Source organism: Liolophura sinensis, chromosome 6 (genome assembly GCF_032854445.1).
Source record: "Liolophura sinensis isolate JHLJ2023 chromosome 6, CUHK_Ljap_v2, whole genome shotgun sequence".
NCBI lineage: Eukaryota > Metazoa > Mollusca > Polyplacophora > Chitonida > Chitonidae > Liolophura > Liolophura sinensis.
The window spans coordinates 64788792-64805654 of NC_088300.1; the positions used below are offsets into that span (position 1 = coordinate 64788792).

Genomic DNA, 16863 nt, shown 5'->3' on the forward strand with positions numbered 1-16863 from the left:
TAATGGAGTTGAAATTTTAAGAATAACTTATAAAACTTCTTAAGTAATTATAGTAGTTGATTTATTTTATGATTTTGAGAACGTTTGAAGTATATGTGTGTACCATACAGACCTTGCTCTAGATTTCTGTTACACACATGGATGTACATGTAGATGTGGGCTTACATACTGTGTCATTTTGGTGCATTGAACTTTAGGTTAATCGCTGACTGTTGTCAGAGGTATGGATGGCTGATGTGGGTTCACCCTGGGAATTACAGGGGTAGGAAATGTCAGCGGATATCCACACACTCCAGGCAGAAAACCTCATGTTGTAATGGCTGGTAATTGTGGGTTAGGCTCAGTGAAAACATGTGCTCAGACTGCTTTTATAACTCCCCAACAATTGCTGTCTCTGACTCCCAGAATCTAGCATACTGTAGGGCGCATGAAATCATATCCTGATGGCTTTTCAAAAAAAACCAAAAAAAAAAAAACACTGAAAATAAAGTACTTGACATTTTTAGTCAGAGCTTTATATTCACATATTGATGTGGATTTTGTGTGGGTAGTAATCCCAGTGGTTTATCCATACAAAAGAAAAAGTACTCTCTTAAAACGAAAAAAGAAAAAAAGAAAACATGTTTAGTGAAAAGCTTTATATTCACTTACTGATGTACATTTTGTGTGGTTTGTAATGCTTTCTGATCAAGGTACTGCTGCAGATTAAACTGAATGTTTCCATTTCCAACTGATGAACTTGCTGCTATGGCGACTCCAACAAAAATGGTGCTTTAAATCGTAGTTAAGCCAAAAGAAAGTAGATTTAATTGAATCAAAGTAATGACTCAAGCATCACTATGTGTCAGTTGTTGTTGTAGTTACCACAGTACTTAGTGGAATATGTAAAAGAGTTTCTGATGTACTCACATGTAGATGTAAATGCCTAGCGAGAGAGTAAGTTTTGAGGACGATGTGGAAATTGTGTTATGTGGCAGATAAACTGATTTTCTTTTGTCATTTAGTGATTTCTCACCGAACTTGTCAGTCAACACTCACACGCACACAAAAAAAGGCTGACTGTGGTCTGAATGCCCAGTCCTTCCTTAGATGTGTAAATAGCCCACCCAGTGGTCATTCAGTCACAAAAACCGGGAGCTAAGCATTGAGCTGTCCATCTACAGTAAGGAGTGATGTATGAGTGTTATTGACAGGCGGTGAATGAACCAGTTTTCTGTGGTATGTGACTTCTCACATGTTTGGGATAATGTGTAGAGTGAAGGCAACAGACCTGTTAGCCTATAACAGTACATGTAGTAAGTGTCTAGAGCTTCTGGGGCACCTCACGTAAATACCTGGGTATTTATTTAAGTATACATGTACAAGAGAACCTGTTCTGTATTGTCAGTGGGCGGGCTGGTGACAGTTTGCGGAGTGTGTGGTGTACTTTTAGTATAAGAGACACCAGATATTTTTAAGTTTTGAGAAGTTGTCATGTTGGTCTTTTGGCCATCTCCTTGCCCATCGTTTACATACCTTTACTAACCCCGTTTCAAAAAAAAAGAAAGAACACATATAATCCCGTGTCACACCTTTAAATATTGTCCTTTGATGTAGATAAAAGAGATGGGTTGAAGCAGTTCTGTGTAACGGCATTGACCCTGTCCAAGTCTTCTTTAACGTGCCAGGGCATCTGTGTCGAGGATATGTTATTGGGCTTGTATTTGATGTTTCTCCTTTTGAAAAGCTAGTTTTCTGGTCTGTAAACACAGGGTATTGGGGTGTGTTATGGCAGCTGGCTGGCCACTCCTGCGCTGTAACATTACCACATTGTTTGTAAACGGCCTACTTTGATCTGCCCTTGTGATGTGCCCAGTTTTAACAATACCACACACATCCCAGCTATCAGGTATTACCTGTGCCTGGATGTGCAATCATGCATGCAATCTCCCACCAAAAAACTTATCATGATGTGGAACAATAAACAAATTAGCAACTGACAAGGTCTGATACTGTATCAGAGGTGTGGTTAATTCAATCTGTTATCACCTGTAAAACTGTCTTTTGTCCTCTCTTTCTGTGAATTTTCTTTTTACTATTATTATTATCTTTTTATTTATTTTTTCCTTTTATAAGCAGTAAGCATGTTGTGTACTGTCATACTGCTGCCTATTCATACCTGTATTGTTATTGCTAATTAATATGTTGTAGATAAAGGTCACAACTATGCAAATTAGACCAACAGATGAGTTATGCATAGATATAATTAGCAGTTATCTGTACCACTTCCTTCATGCACAACCTATGCAAGTGTGCATCATTCATTTTTTGAAAATGGTTTAAAATCAAAGTATCAAATCTCTGTGCATGATCTAATCTATTCTAATTCATTGGATCCGATATAATACTTCAGCAGACATCAGTAGACATTAGAAAAACTAAACAACCTTGGATGTTTATGCGAATGTATTAATATTAAAAGATTAGTGTCCAGATTTAGCTGCTTGTCCTAGGTATGAAGATTATAACCTGTTTAACAGTATATTACCAGGAGGGCCTCTGAGAAAGGTAGTTTTGACTTTAAATCTGCCAAAAACAATAGATTTACTACCCTAGCCAATCTCGGGGCGTCATAAAGCTCTGCAGGTGAAGTCATAGATGGCCAACCCAAGTCTAGCTGGCCTATATAACCTGGGAATTCGTATCAGAATGATGTCATTTTTGAGATGGATTCTAGCTACGCAGAAGCAGATATACTGCTATATCAATTTAAACCTATTGCGTACAACGTTGAAGTTCCAATTTGTGACACTGACATCTCTGGTGAGACTTCTTATTCTGAGTTTTCAGACATTGAATTTGATCTTTGTCCAGGCATTTCCAACCTCACTGGCAATTCGGACTGCTCAGCTATAGCTTTATCCCGTGTTTCACTGTTGGTCTACATTTCATGTGTACCTAAGATTTAATATTTACTATATACTTTCCTCCTGACGGCTTTACAGTAAATATCCTTGTCTTCCCAGAGTGGATTTACTTCAAAAAATGGGTTCACGGGAATTAATTTTTGTGCATTTAATCAAGGCAATACTGAACAAATTCTTACAAGTGTTCTTACAATTTTCCTTAGTTATATTATGGCCGCAATTACTTAAGCACGTCAAACAGGTGTTATGAAGGGTGACTTTAATCTTTTTTTGTTTCCTGCGGTGTTGCTAATCCTTGTAATCTGAATCAGAGATTAAAACAGTGATGGATTGTGAATATGTAAGATTGCTTTCACACCTACCCTGAGCAGTATTTAAAGATATGTCACTTGTTTTTGCAACTTTGATGAGTAATTTTAATCAACAACCAGTATTTCAACCCCAGTCATTAATTCTTGATTAACGCTGTCAGGCAACACGATTAGTTTTGAATTGTTTTCAGTTTTAATCGTTCTCTGTAGCTGGTCAGAAACCGCTAACATTTCCTGTAGCTATCAAACTGCTATTGCGTTGTTGTACACAGTTCACAATTTGTTAGAAGGCCACTCATTGGTCCACAGGAGAGACACAGCCAATGTGATAGCATGTATCAAAGCGACATTAATTGGAGCCATCACATGGTTGTATCTACTTTTCTTTCACTTTACCGGCATACCAAAGATTGGTCAACCTGATGACAAATGAGCTGCCGCTTTGTTTTTTACACCCACCAATCCCAAACAACAGAGATAATAAAAATATATATTTAAAGCCTATTTTTTCCTCCCTGCTGTTAAATTTAGCTGCCCGCCAGGATTTGTTATCCCAACTGCTGTCTTCCCGGCAGAGTGAGTGAGTGAGCGAGCGAGTGAGTAAGTGAGTGCTTGGTGTTGAACGTCGTACTGAAGAATTTTTGAATCATATGATTACAAAGGAGTCCTAAGAGCCCATGTAATGTGCCTCCTTGTAGCATGACGGATTTCCATTGCTCTTTTATGTACAGTAGTGCTGCTTCTCTGAGACGACTTGCTAAAGGCAAGCAAGCCGCCCCATCCAAACCATTATACTTGTATGGGTGAACCAGTTGTTGCACTTCTGCTTAATTCTGAATGCCAAGTGAAGAAGCTTCAACTTCCTCTTTTAAAGTCTTAGTTGTGAACTGACCCAGGATTGGCTCTGTATCTCCCTCGAAGCAGACACTATCAACTGGCCATCCGGGCCAGTCAAAGATTTGGCTGTGTTTGATGGGTATAAAACCCTTCCGTCTGTTCCTGTGAATTCACACTTTCCTGATCGGCAAATCGTCTGGAAACTTGTAAAAACCAACTCTAGGGTTATTCGACGACCTGTTTTTACAACTACATGCAGAACAAAATCTGTTTTTTTGTGAATTTACCACATGATATTTCATTTAAGGGTTGGGAAATTTTTACTTATATTTGGCAGATTAAGTAGATTAAATCATTGCCTAAGGCATACACGCACCTATATCAGGGCACACCTTCATTGCAGCCAAGATTCTTATATTGTCTTTATGGGGGAAAAACATATGTCTTTTAAAAATGAAACACTATAAAAAAAATCACCAGTTTTAGTTGTACATGCACCCTCACATCTGCCTGATTATATGGCTACTGTTCACTTTTTAGAAAGTCTTCTTTCACATTGCAGTTAAAGGTATCCAGAGAGATGCATGACAAAATTGTCACTAAACCAGGACTGGGTCAATATTTTCGGAAAATGACTACATTTTTGCGCGAAAAATTATCCTGGGAAGACTAAATTTTAGACACAAATAAATGTTCTGAGATATTACTAATAGTGTTAAAACCTGCATATCCCCAGAAGGATTTCTTATTATCTTTCAAACAAGCCTTAAATATCTTTATAAGATGAATATAACTCTCAGAATCAGGCAGAATGAATAAAGAGTTGTGGTTGAATATTTATATGTAGGTCAAATGTTATACTCGGACAGGGCAATATACATGTAGGCATGATGTCTGTCTTTCAAATTAAGATCTTAGTTATTTTGAAGCCCAATATTTACTCATCTCCATGTATGTGTTGTTACAGATAACACATTATAGGTTGGAACTGTGTATGAGTGATGAATGAGAGATAATAAAGTGCCATGTGAGAGGGGTAACAACATGTTTATTTTACAGTGAATGATGATTGATGTGTACCAGTTTGGGGCTCATCATTGCATATTAATGTATACACACATGTATAGGTATATCACTGTCATATGACTGAACATTTTTAAGATCCGCGTTAAACTGAAAGCATTCTGTACATACACATATATAAACCTATATACATGTGTATGCATCTTTTTATTTGAGTATTGTCAACAGGATATCTTGCGGATGGCTGTGTGTTTCCTCCAGGCTTTGCCCGGTTTCTTCCCACCATAATGCTGGCCACAGTCGCAAAAGTGAAATATTCTTGATAAATAAATAGACCAACAAGATGGGTTTGAACTGTGAATGTATGCTGTGCGAAGATAATGCTGTGAGATGCTTGTCACAATAAAAAATTTTATGGTAAATTTAATTACTTGGGTTCCTGCTGGCTCAGGTGTATTAGGTACTACTCTCGCTGCAGATAATCAGCCATGATCATTGGGGTTGCCTGCTTGAATTCAACTCCCAGCAGTGGTTTTCAGTGGACAGACTTTTGTTTCCTCATCTTCAAATGCTGGTTGCCGTCACATACAAATGTACACGTAACTAAAATATTCTGGTGCAGGATCAGACTCCATTAAAATAAGTGAACTAGCTATTTTAAAATTTGTGTGTTTTGTCACCAGGTATCCGAAATCCAGAGGAAATGTCCTTTATGAGGAAGATGAATAAAGAAGAATTAAAAAGGAATCTAAAGAAAAGGACTCGTGACCGAGAAACACCAACGTCTCAGTCTAACAACCACCATCACCTGTCTTCTAACAGTATAGATGGAGGGTTGAACACAAGCTCCTACTCAAACAGGAGCCCTATGTCCCCCTCACCTCAGGTAACAAGCAGTCCTCCAAGACATTGTTAAACAGCTAACGTCAGGAGACCTTTACTAATTTTTATTCATTTTCTCATGCATGTACATTGAGGTTGAACTACATGTACATGTTTAAAAGTTATTTCATATGAACCATTTCCATAGATTTCTTTTTGCCACAAGGGCCACAAGTGATTTGCTGCGAGCATTCCAGTTTCCTCCATCCATAGACTTGAACACTGTTGTTATGGTTAAGTAGGCCTAAACAATTATTCAGTATTAAAAATAATTGCTTCTACAAAAGCTAAATTACCGTCCGGAGTATTCATAATGATGTAATTAAATGCTGAAACATTAAGTGCAAAATGGTTTAAGTTTTTGAAGCAACATTACTTTTGTTTTGCATAAAGTTCATGAGCTGAAGTAATATAATATCATTGCAGTAATGGTTTATCGTTATGTCATTCTAGTAATGACTTAGTGAAAAAAGTTAACATAACCTATTATTTTCTGTGTGTTTTAGGGAACATTGTTGCGCACGCCTGGCACCCCGGGCAGCCCCTACACCCCCAACATGTCCTCGTCTTCTCCGTACTCCACATATAATGGCACCCTCTCCCCGGGCTCTATGCACAGCCTGTCGTTTGAGGGCTGTCAGGATATAACTTTAGCCAACAGTCCACAGCTTCCTGCCAAAGAAGCCTTAGAAATGTTATATAGACCAAAGTCTTTCTCGGAGAAAGCTTATGTCAACGGGGCGTAAGTTGATTTTGTTTCAGTTTCATTGATCAGTGCTCTGTCGGATCTGGTTCATGGTTTTGTCCATAATTGTTACAAATGATGTTACAAATTTGTTACCTGTACAAATTATACGGACCCTAATACACCAGTTAAGGCCCTGGGATGAATGAATGATTGTAGCTTAACGCCACATCACCAGTCAGCCATATAGTGGCGATTACAGCCCTGGAGTAAGAAAATCTGAATCTGACAAACTGTTTATGTCACTAATGTTGTTTACATTTAGTTTGTTTGCAATTTGGACATTGTCTATTGGGTAGTCTATGTCTTTTAGTTTCTGTTGTTTGTCAAGTTCTTATATTTAGCCAAATATTTACAGGATACGTATTGGAAATATGTGTAAAAGGTCTGATGTTTCAAAATAATGGGGACCTTTAATGTGCAGGATGTCTTATGACGATTAGTACTCGTCATATTTTGTACTAAATGTATTTGGAGAGTTTGATATTCATCTCAGTGATAAGAATCTTTTAAATTTTTCCCAGATGGCTAGACTCTTCACGGTCTCTTATGGAACAAGGTATCCGAGAGAATGACATTATTCTGCTGAAATTCAAGTTCTACAGCTTCTATGACCTTAACCCCAAGGTAAGTTGAACCCTCCAACCCCTGATGGAAGTTGAAATTTAAAATGTGATGACCTGTTTTTAGGGTGCAAGGAATTGAACTTTTGCGAACACCCATTACGTGTGATGTTGAGACAAATGCTTTACAACTAGAACATCTGATACTTAAGTGCTTTGGTGAAGTTTGAAATTTATTTTAATGACTTTAGCTGAGCAAAGAAGCATTGCATTATGCATCTTCAGACTGCATCTTCAGCAGTGCTTCATTGGTTGACAGTGCTGTTTATAGAAGAGAAGTTGTTGTTGTTGTCATCCGTCTGGCATGTTATTAGAGCACAGATGAGTTGACTAGTTTGACTGTTAAATACAATTTGCCTGTGTGAGTTTATAACGCACATGAGTGAAACAGAGAAAAAAATAGAAAATAAGACAACAACCCAAAAGAGTGCATAAAACAAACAAGTGAAGCCGTCAATTCTCTGGGCTCTGTTTACATCCTCTGTTTACATCCTCAGTATTACCCAGTCTTTAAACTGTCCTAGCACCCATATTGCTTCCAGATTTGCTCTGTGCCAGCAGGTTTTTTGTATACCTACACAGGTCTACAAATGTATAGTAGGTTTGCAGTCTCTGGTTCTGTACTCTGTGATTTAACCTTGAAACCACCTGCCATGCTGATTGTTGGGAGAGAAGACATGTGCTCAACCTGTTAGGGGTTTGGAGAATGGCCTGGCTGTGTGAAGCTTGTGTTCTGGTCTATTTTAGCCTGCATTCGGGGTCTGGGGTTTGTCTCAGGTGAGCCCTGTCAGTCTGTCCTATGAATAACACCCTCCCTCCCCCTCTTCCTCTCCTCCACCTGATGGATGGCAGTAACGCTATAAGAAGCTTCACTGTTATGTGAGGATCCAGGTTATAATGGGTACTCTTACAGACTTCACACCCAATACTGTGCTACTCTGTACCATAGCCAAGACAAGAGTTGAATGTATCAGGGCTGAAATACTGGTCCATCGATTAAATGTATGTGGGCTGCACTTGAAACAAATGTACAAAATACAAATACTGGTCCATCGGTTAAATGTATGTGGACTGCAGTTGAAACAAATGTACAAAATACGAATATTGGTCCATCGGTTAAATGTATGTGGACTGCAGTTGAAACAAATGTACAAAATACGAATATTGGTCCATCGGTTAAATGTACGTGGGCTGCAGTTGAAACAAATGTACAAAATACAAATACTGGTCTATCGGTTAAATGTATGTGGACTGCAGTTGAAACAAATGTACAAAATATGAATATTGGTCCATCGGTTAAATGTATGTGGGCTGCAGTTGAAACAAATGTACAAAATATGAAAATTGCTCCATCGGTTAATTGTATGTGGGCTGCAGTTGAAACAAATGTACAAAATACAAATACTGGTCTATCGGTTAAATGTATGTGGACTGCAGTTGAAACAAATGTACAAAATATGAATATTGGCCCATCGGTTAAATGTATGTGGGCTGCAGTTGAAACAAATGTACAAAATATGAAAATTGCTCCATCGGTTAATTGTATGTGGACTGCAGTTGAAACAAATGTACAAAATACGAATATTGGTCCATCGGTTAAATGTATGTGGACTGCAGTTGAAACAAATGTACAAAATATGAATACTGGTCCATCGGTTAAATGTATGTGGACTGCAGTTGAAACAAATGTACAAAATATGAATACTGGTCCATCGGTTAAATGTATGTGGACTGCAGTTGAAACAAATGTACAAAATACAAATACTGGTCCATCGGTTAAATGTACGTGGGCTGCACTTGAAACAAATGTACAAAATACAAATACTGGTCCATCGGTTAAATGTACGTGGACTGCAGTTAAAACAAGTGTACAAAATATGAATGCTGGTCCATCGGTTAAATGTACGTGGACTGCAGTTGAAACAAATGTACAAAATATGAATGCTGGTCAATCGGTTATATACATGGACTATCAGGGCCATATCTAGAGCCGTGGTAGTTCTGGAAAATGTTATGGCTCAGCTAAGCTGAACTAATCAAGTAAATTAAACAAAAATAGGATGGTTTTTCAGTAAAAAGTTATGTACAAAATTTTCCATCAAATTTCTTTCATTCACAGAAGTTGTGTTGTGTAAAATTTCATTATGCAAGGTCCTGATATAGATCAGGACTGTCAGTATTTTTCTGGTGGATTACAATTCAAATGAAAGTACTTGTATGTGAGGTCACAATTTATACACATATAGATATATATCTTATGTACGGTATATTTCCAAATAGCATTACAGGAACCTGAGTTCCATTCATCAGAGGAACCCAAACATGATAGGAGAGGCTTTCCTACTGACTTCACACTCAGGAATGGACTTATTTGTAGGATTGTCAAATTGAGAAACATATTGGCACTGGAAAGATATGTCATGAATTATTGGAGGAACAGTCAAAGTAGTGGACTACAAAATATTACACAGAAACTTTATATATCAAGACATGAAGTGATAGAGTGAAATACATGTGAGGTACATGGGATAGAAATTGATGTACAGTACATATATGTCTCTGATGTACAGCCCCAAATATATTAATACTGTAAGTAATACCCTATTCTAAACAGCATGAGTTATTTTGATATATGTCTTTGTAGAGTAAAAAAGTATATAAAAGCACTGTAGTAGATTGTAACAATAGTAGATTGTTCACACAGTGTAATTTATGTGTTACACAAGCTGAACTTCACCTTGAATTAATCAAAAAAAACTGGGAAAGCTATTAATATGGGGTGCTAATAATTATTTGTGTGGCAAAAAAAGGGACTGGTTTTCTTATGGCAGGACTGTAAAAATGTTGATGTACAGTAGTACCTTTATATGGTGTGTCAGACACAGGAAGACTTGTGTTTAGATTCTAGGAAGAAATTAGGGTGGAATGAACTGTTGAAATCTGTTCCGGAGAGGTAAGGGCAGTGGTCCCAAAGACTTGACCAAGAGGCTTGACCATTGGTCATCATGGTCAGACTACAGCTGTCCAGTGCTGAGATGAACATAAACATGTGTTGTTTATAGATTCAGCTTCACAGTGTGGCTGACTTCAATCTACATTGATACTCAACAATAAATAAGTTAAGGCCTGACAGTTTTGCTGAATCAGCAGTTTGGACTTCAAGCAAAACTGACAGAATTTTCTATTTAATTATATGGCTGCTGGGCTCAGGTAACAGCTCCAGAGTTCAGAACAGATGCTTCAGTATGGTTCCAGTCAGGATATATTGGAAATGATGAGTCATGACTGAAGATTCCCCCTTCTTTCTCACCCTCTTCCTTTCCACCTCCCCACCTCCGAGCCTTACCCTTGGACCAAAATAACCCAGGCCAGATAGAGTAATCTGTGAATGCCAACACCTACTTATTTTAGTAGGCCTTTTCTAAATTCTCCTCCAAATGGTGTCAGGTTAAGGCAGGTTTCCGTCTCTGGGCATGGACTGGCTACGCTGACCACCCCTTGGTATCAGTTACAAACAGTTGTATCTTGTGAGGACATCATCACACAGTATGTGTTCAGATGATATGAAGCTTTTATTGGTAATACTGCCTATGCCTTTTTTTAACAAGGCAAATAAGGGTCATTAAATATTAATTTGACACGGAAACACGAATTTTTCTGTGAAGACTTTCAGAAAATCCTCAAAACGCCTTTCTAAGATCAAGTCTCAGAATCAGGCAAAGCGAGTGATTTTGTCATCATCAAAATTTTGTTCAAATAAAGTACTGTTATTCTCCAGCAGTACTGTTATTCTCCAGCAGTACTGTTATCCTCCAGCAGTACTGTATATAGCAGCCCTGAAGATCAGCCTTGAGCACAATGTATGGCTGTGTACTGCTAGGTTGTATATGAATGCTGCAGAAAAAAAAGATACAGGGGCTATGAGCGAAGGAAAGCCAGATTCCGTAAACAACTAAGTACATGTTGATCTGTACATGGTTGATTTGTAAAGCTGGCTAGGCACCAGAGAGCACCCGGTGAGAGGTGGATGGTGGCCAGTGTTGTCTACTGAGGCAGGGGGTACAGGCTAGGGTCATAGGTGGGCAGAGTAAATGAAGAGGCAGAATGTGTTAGTGATGCTGTAACAGGACTCCAGTTACATTCACCCTGTCAGGTCTCTGCTTGTTTGGGGAGATGGTAGGTGGGAAGGGGGTTTGAGGGTGGGGAGATAGAGGAATGGGAATGCCAGATTGAGGTAGCAATGGAGTAGTACTAGTGTGTGGTTAGAAATGAAGGTACTGGCACAAATTGATAGGTAATATGGCTGAAAATGGTTGTTTAGTAAGGATCTGGGAAAAAGAGCTAACCTGGAATGTGATTAAAGATGCTAAGCTGAGACTTTAGGGTGGGTGGATAGGCCAAAGTGGAAGTTGGGGGAAAAGGAGCGAAGGTGGAATTTCATGGGAAAACAGGCTAAGGTGGAACTTCAAGGGGAAATGGTGGTACTTGATTATTGAAAGAGGCTAAGGTGACGGCTTTGTGACGGGGCTGACGAAAAGCTGATGCAGGACAGGGAAAAGGGACAAAAAAGGATAATGAGACAAAGTAAATTGTACATATACTATACTATATACATGTATGTTTATGTGCAACTTGTTGATGGAAGGAGCTGCATCAAGGAGACACAATGTGAAGATATAGAGAGTAGTGATTGGAAAGAGATAATAAACAGGCCACTGTGGAGTGACAGTTATGTTACTGATTTGTTTGGGCTTTGTGTGTGTGTGTGTGCGTGTGTGTGCGGTGCGTGTGTGTGTTTGTGTGTGTGTGTTTGTGAGGAGGAGTGTAAGAGCATTGAAGAGGTTAGGGTAGAGAAAGCGGGAAGGCAGCATTAGTGGCTAACCTTTAGGAGAGGAAATTAGACTGACAGAGCTGCCCATACCAGTCTGGTATAGCTTTACCGTTGGGATGTGTTGCACCTACGCATGTACCTGCGGGAAGTTAGGGGAGGGGATTTTCAGGGGGACAGAGCCAAAAGTTAGTGTAGTTTTTCCCTCCTTCAGTCATCAGCTCTAATGTACTATACCGACAGTGAACCCAAATGCACTGACTGGCCAGCACATGTAGACATACTTGACCCTTTGGGTCAGAGTCTTAGAAACCACTGTGGATTGCTAACAGCAGGATGATGGTTTAGGAGTGGAAGAAGGAATGCCTGAAATTCTCAGTACATTCAAGAGCTAATTGCAAGAGAATGAGATTAAAATGGGTTTGCTTCATAGGAATATTAAAGGTGATTTAATACATGTACCTTTTTTTTTTTTTTAGTTTTGAAATCTACACCCTGTTTTAGGTATCCCTAAAGTTTCTGTTTTATTCTAGTTAGGCACATGAGAAGCTTGAACCACAAAGCAAGATTCGACTATTACTTACGGGTACTGTTTAATTTTCATGTAAAACATGAAGTCTTTCGACATTGTGTTTCATCAAAATTTCAACATTGTCCTCAACATTCCCTCATGTTACAATGCAGAAATATTGAGTGCAAAATGATCTTATATTGATAAAGTCTCAGTGAAAACGTGTTTCGTTGAAACTGTCCCTGCTTATGGGCCATAACGTATTCTTATTTCTGTGTTTTATTCGGAGTAGAGAAACATAGAGTTCATCGTTATTTGTTACATACATGGATATGTACTTAAGTTACAAAATGTTTCTCAGGCAGTCATGGTTCTCAGAGCTGTACAAGACAAAGGCGCTTCTTGTTGTAAACTTGGCCAAGGTACACAGTTCACATTGTGAAGAGACCGGCTCACTCACCCTTGCATACCCTAAATTATATAAGAGGTTAGCTGATATGGATTGTTCAATATTTATGAGTGTTAATCAGTGTAATTTAGCAGCTTGATAATTGATAATTATTGATATTTTTAGCCTGGGGTTTACTGACAGGTCATGTCAACATTCCACATACAGACAAATTGTGCGAACATAGAAACAGGGTATATGTACATGTAAGCCTTGTGGAATAGACTTACAGCATACATTTACAGCTCCATTCATTCAAAAGTTAAGCTCCAGGCGTCAGCCAATGACCCGGTAATAGGCTCACATTCGGTGTGCTGTAACAAACAATGAAAAAGAATCTGTCATTTATCTTGTATTGTTCTGTCATTTATAGAACCATGGCAAAGTCAAGATGAAAATCTTGTTTGTTTACTCCGTCACATAATTTGTAGATGGAAAAGATTTGATAGTGACAACCAGCTTGTTTATTTATTTTTTTCAGTTAAATCGGCATTGCAGTGGCCTTGTAAAGCCATATACATTTACCTGTAACAAGTTAGTTTATTTATTCACTTCATAGGTGTTGGATGCATACTGAAGAACATTTCACTTGGTGGCTGAGGAAACTAGGCAGGGAAGACATTCACACCTGAACAGGTACATGTGTGTACCCTCAAACCTGCTGACTTCAAGCTTCAGCAAAACCAGCAGGATTTGAACACACAGCCTGATTAGTCAATGCCTATTCCTCTTATGGGGGGAACGTGTTAAGCCACTCAGCCAGGGAAGATGGGGGGAACTTGTTAAGCCACTCAGCCAAGGGAGATGAGGGGAACTTGTTAAGCCACTCAGCCAGGGAAGATGGGGGGAACTTGTTAAGCCACTCAGCCAGGGAAGATGGGGGAACTTGTTAAGCCACTCAGCCAGGGAAGATAGTCTCTTCTCATACTACTTAACATTTTAATATAGTTATCTGCCAAACTACTGCCTGTATGTGGGTGGAACCATGTTCTTTTGACAACATTAATATACATATATGAGTTATCAGAAAATGTCAGAGCCATTGTTATCAGTGCTAGAATATCATGGCCCCAGTGGCCCCAGCGGGAAGCTGTGGAGAAGGGGGTGGGGGATGGGCTAAAGTAGAACCCAGGCCATGATACAATATGATGTACATGTATATAATGACAGCATACAGCTGGGGTTGGCCTGTATATAGGCTGTCTGCAAAGCAGGTATACCGAGCCTAGCCACAGTCTGGAATGTGCTGCTTAGCCCAGGAAATATGGAAACAAATTCACACAAGGCTAGCCCCAGCCCTTCAAGATCAAATGACATTAACACATCTATGTGTACATGTTAGCTGCATTCAAGAGGTGCACAGTAATAGTCACCTAGTTAAGTGCTTTAAACTGACACATTTTGATAAAATTATCCTGGCACACTGCAGATATGCATTGGAGAAAATTTTCATTCCAGTGAAATCACTGTTTTATATGTGGAATGTTTATTGAAAATACAACTTATTTGCATGTAAATGTTGCGCAAAGTTCACAGCTAGAACAGCACTGCGCAAACTTTTTGGCTCCAAATGCAGATATGTGATTCATAATCTAAATACATGCTTTGGATAGGACTAAGGAGGTCACCCAAATACTGTACTATGTGTTTCTGCCAGACATGTTCCACAGTGCAGATAAGCTAGTAATGGCAGCCCAAATTGGCATCAGTCCAAGAATTCCTAAATTACCTTACTCACATACACCAGTTGTATCCAGTTTATTTCAGAGTTAATATGTGATGATGTGGAAATTATGTTGGTTTGTTATTTAAACTGGAATCATTATTGGAGCATAATTTTATACAAGATTTTTCCTTTTTTTGTACCATTTTTTTGTACCAGCAGTTAAATTACGATCCTATTGTATTCTCTGTTATGAACCATTTCCAGTGTGTTTTATGTAAAACATGGTTTCATTTGGATGGTTAAATTCATGAGAAGTCTCATGTAGTGCCTAGTTATAATGGAGCATTTGGGCTCAGTGTTTAGTATGCAGTTTTCACATTGCATCATTGCAACAATAGAGTGACAGTATTAAAGCCTACCATAATGTTACAGCATTAGTGTTTACATAAAACCTCTGTCGGAATATCATTATTTTTGCAATATTTGACACTCAAACCCAGCCAACAACAAAATTTTGAAGATTGTCAAATCTTGTCTAAATACTTTTCTGTATGTGAGTGCACCACCCCATGTTAAAATTGGTCGATTGACCTCACCATGTCGTAAAGCAACAAGGTCATGTCACAAAGGGACATCACTCTGTTGTCGGAAAGTCCTGTCTCAAAAACTGAACATTGTGTCACAGTTCATATCATGCCTAGTTTTAGTGAAGTGATTATGAGTTCATGTCATGTTCATGTAATGCCTATTCTAGGTAGTAATTGTAAGTTTGATGTGGTGTGTTTCAGTATGACATGGTACGCATCAACCAGATCTACGAGCAGGCACGTTGGTCCCTCATGGCTGAGGAGATAGACTGTACAGAGGAGGAGATGATGGTGTTTGCTGCTCTACAGGTGAGACCATTGCCGGACACGTCGAACATCAAAGTGAAAAACAGACCTGTTGATACGGGGCTTTGCTGTTCACCACAGATGACTATTATTCCCTGGAAATCCTAGCATGTCACACTTTAATGTAAAATTCTTTGTTTTTAATCAGGTTGTATTTTGGTTTGAGAAGTAGCATCATAAACCATGACAGTATTAATATGTTTCAGTCTAACATTTGTTGGACCACTTGTCCTCCGCCAATATAATGTGTATATCAGTACGTCACATGTGGCTATGTTTTTCATTAGCTTGCCAAAGGGCTGTAGTTTTCCCTGGGCTCTTTTGTGTTCTCCACCTATAAAACTGAGTCATACTGCCATTGTATAAGTGAAAATTCCTGATTTTGGCATTAAGTAAATGTACATTAATTTGTTCAGACAGGAAGATTCTATGATGTATCAATCCAAATGATGTATGAAAACATGTTAATTGGCATTACCTTTACCTGTTACGTTTCCAGGTTCAGATTCAGATGCAGGTGGGTGTGCCCCAGCCTGACCCTGAGAACATCACCCCAGGTCAGGAGGATGACGACATCGATGCCGCTCTCAAAGACCTACAGGAGTCCCTGGAAGGCAATAGCATAAACTCACCAGGGGACATAACTCACATACCTGAACTTGGAGATTACGTCAAATTTTTCAAGTGAGTCATAACGTGATAATTACAATTTGAAAATGTAGGTTGATATTAGCTGTCAGCAAAAAATAACAATTATTAATAATGAGTTCGGATTGCCTGTTGCAAATGCTATCAAATTCAACGCCCATACGTGTACATAATTAGTGCAGAAACAATTGCAAATTCACAATAGCTGAGAATTCTTGGTAAATGTCAATGCTGTCTTGAACTCTCGTGAATGGCACAAGATGTCAAAAGTTTTGCCAACTCACAGTCTTAATAGAGCTGTTTGTTGCAGTGAAAATAAATTCAGTGATTTCGCTATCTTCACAGGCTGCTAATTTTTCCGTTTCAGACCCAAAAAATTTACCCTGAAGAATTACAAGAGGTATTGGTGTACGTTTAAGGACACTCATGTGTCTCTGTACAAAAGTCGAGATGAAGCCTCAGGTCCTCCAGTCACCCGGATTGACATTAGAGGTCAGTAAGCTGAACTGTGAAGCTGTAATGTTTAATAGTCATAAGCAAGG

General features: G+C 38.8%; 1 protein-coding gene across 1 annotated transcript in view; it reads left to right on the forward strand.

Moving 5' to 3' along the window:
• LOC135467673 (fermitin family homolog 2-like) overlaps positions 1–16863 on the forward strand; it is a 47816-nt gene that overhangs the window by 25653 nt on the left and 5300 nt on the right. Inside the window, exons 3-8 of the mRNA XM_064745472.1 lie at positions 5761–5963; positions 6466–6701; positions 7229–7331; positions 15569–15676; positions 16173–16357; positions 16689–16813. Of these exons, the coding sequence (XP_064601542.1) occupies positions 5761–5963; positions 6466–6701; positions 7229–7331; positions 15569–15676; positions 16173–16357; positions 16689–16813 (960 nt within the window). The remainder of the gene's footprint in view (positions 1–5760; positions 5964–6465; positions 6702–7228; positions 7332–15568; positions 15677–16172; positions 16358–16688; positions 16814–16863) is intronic.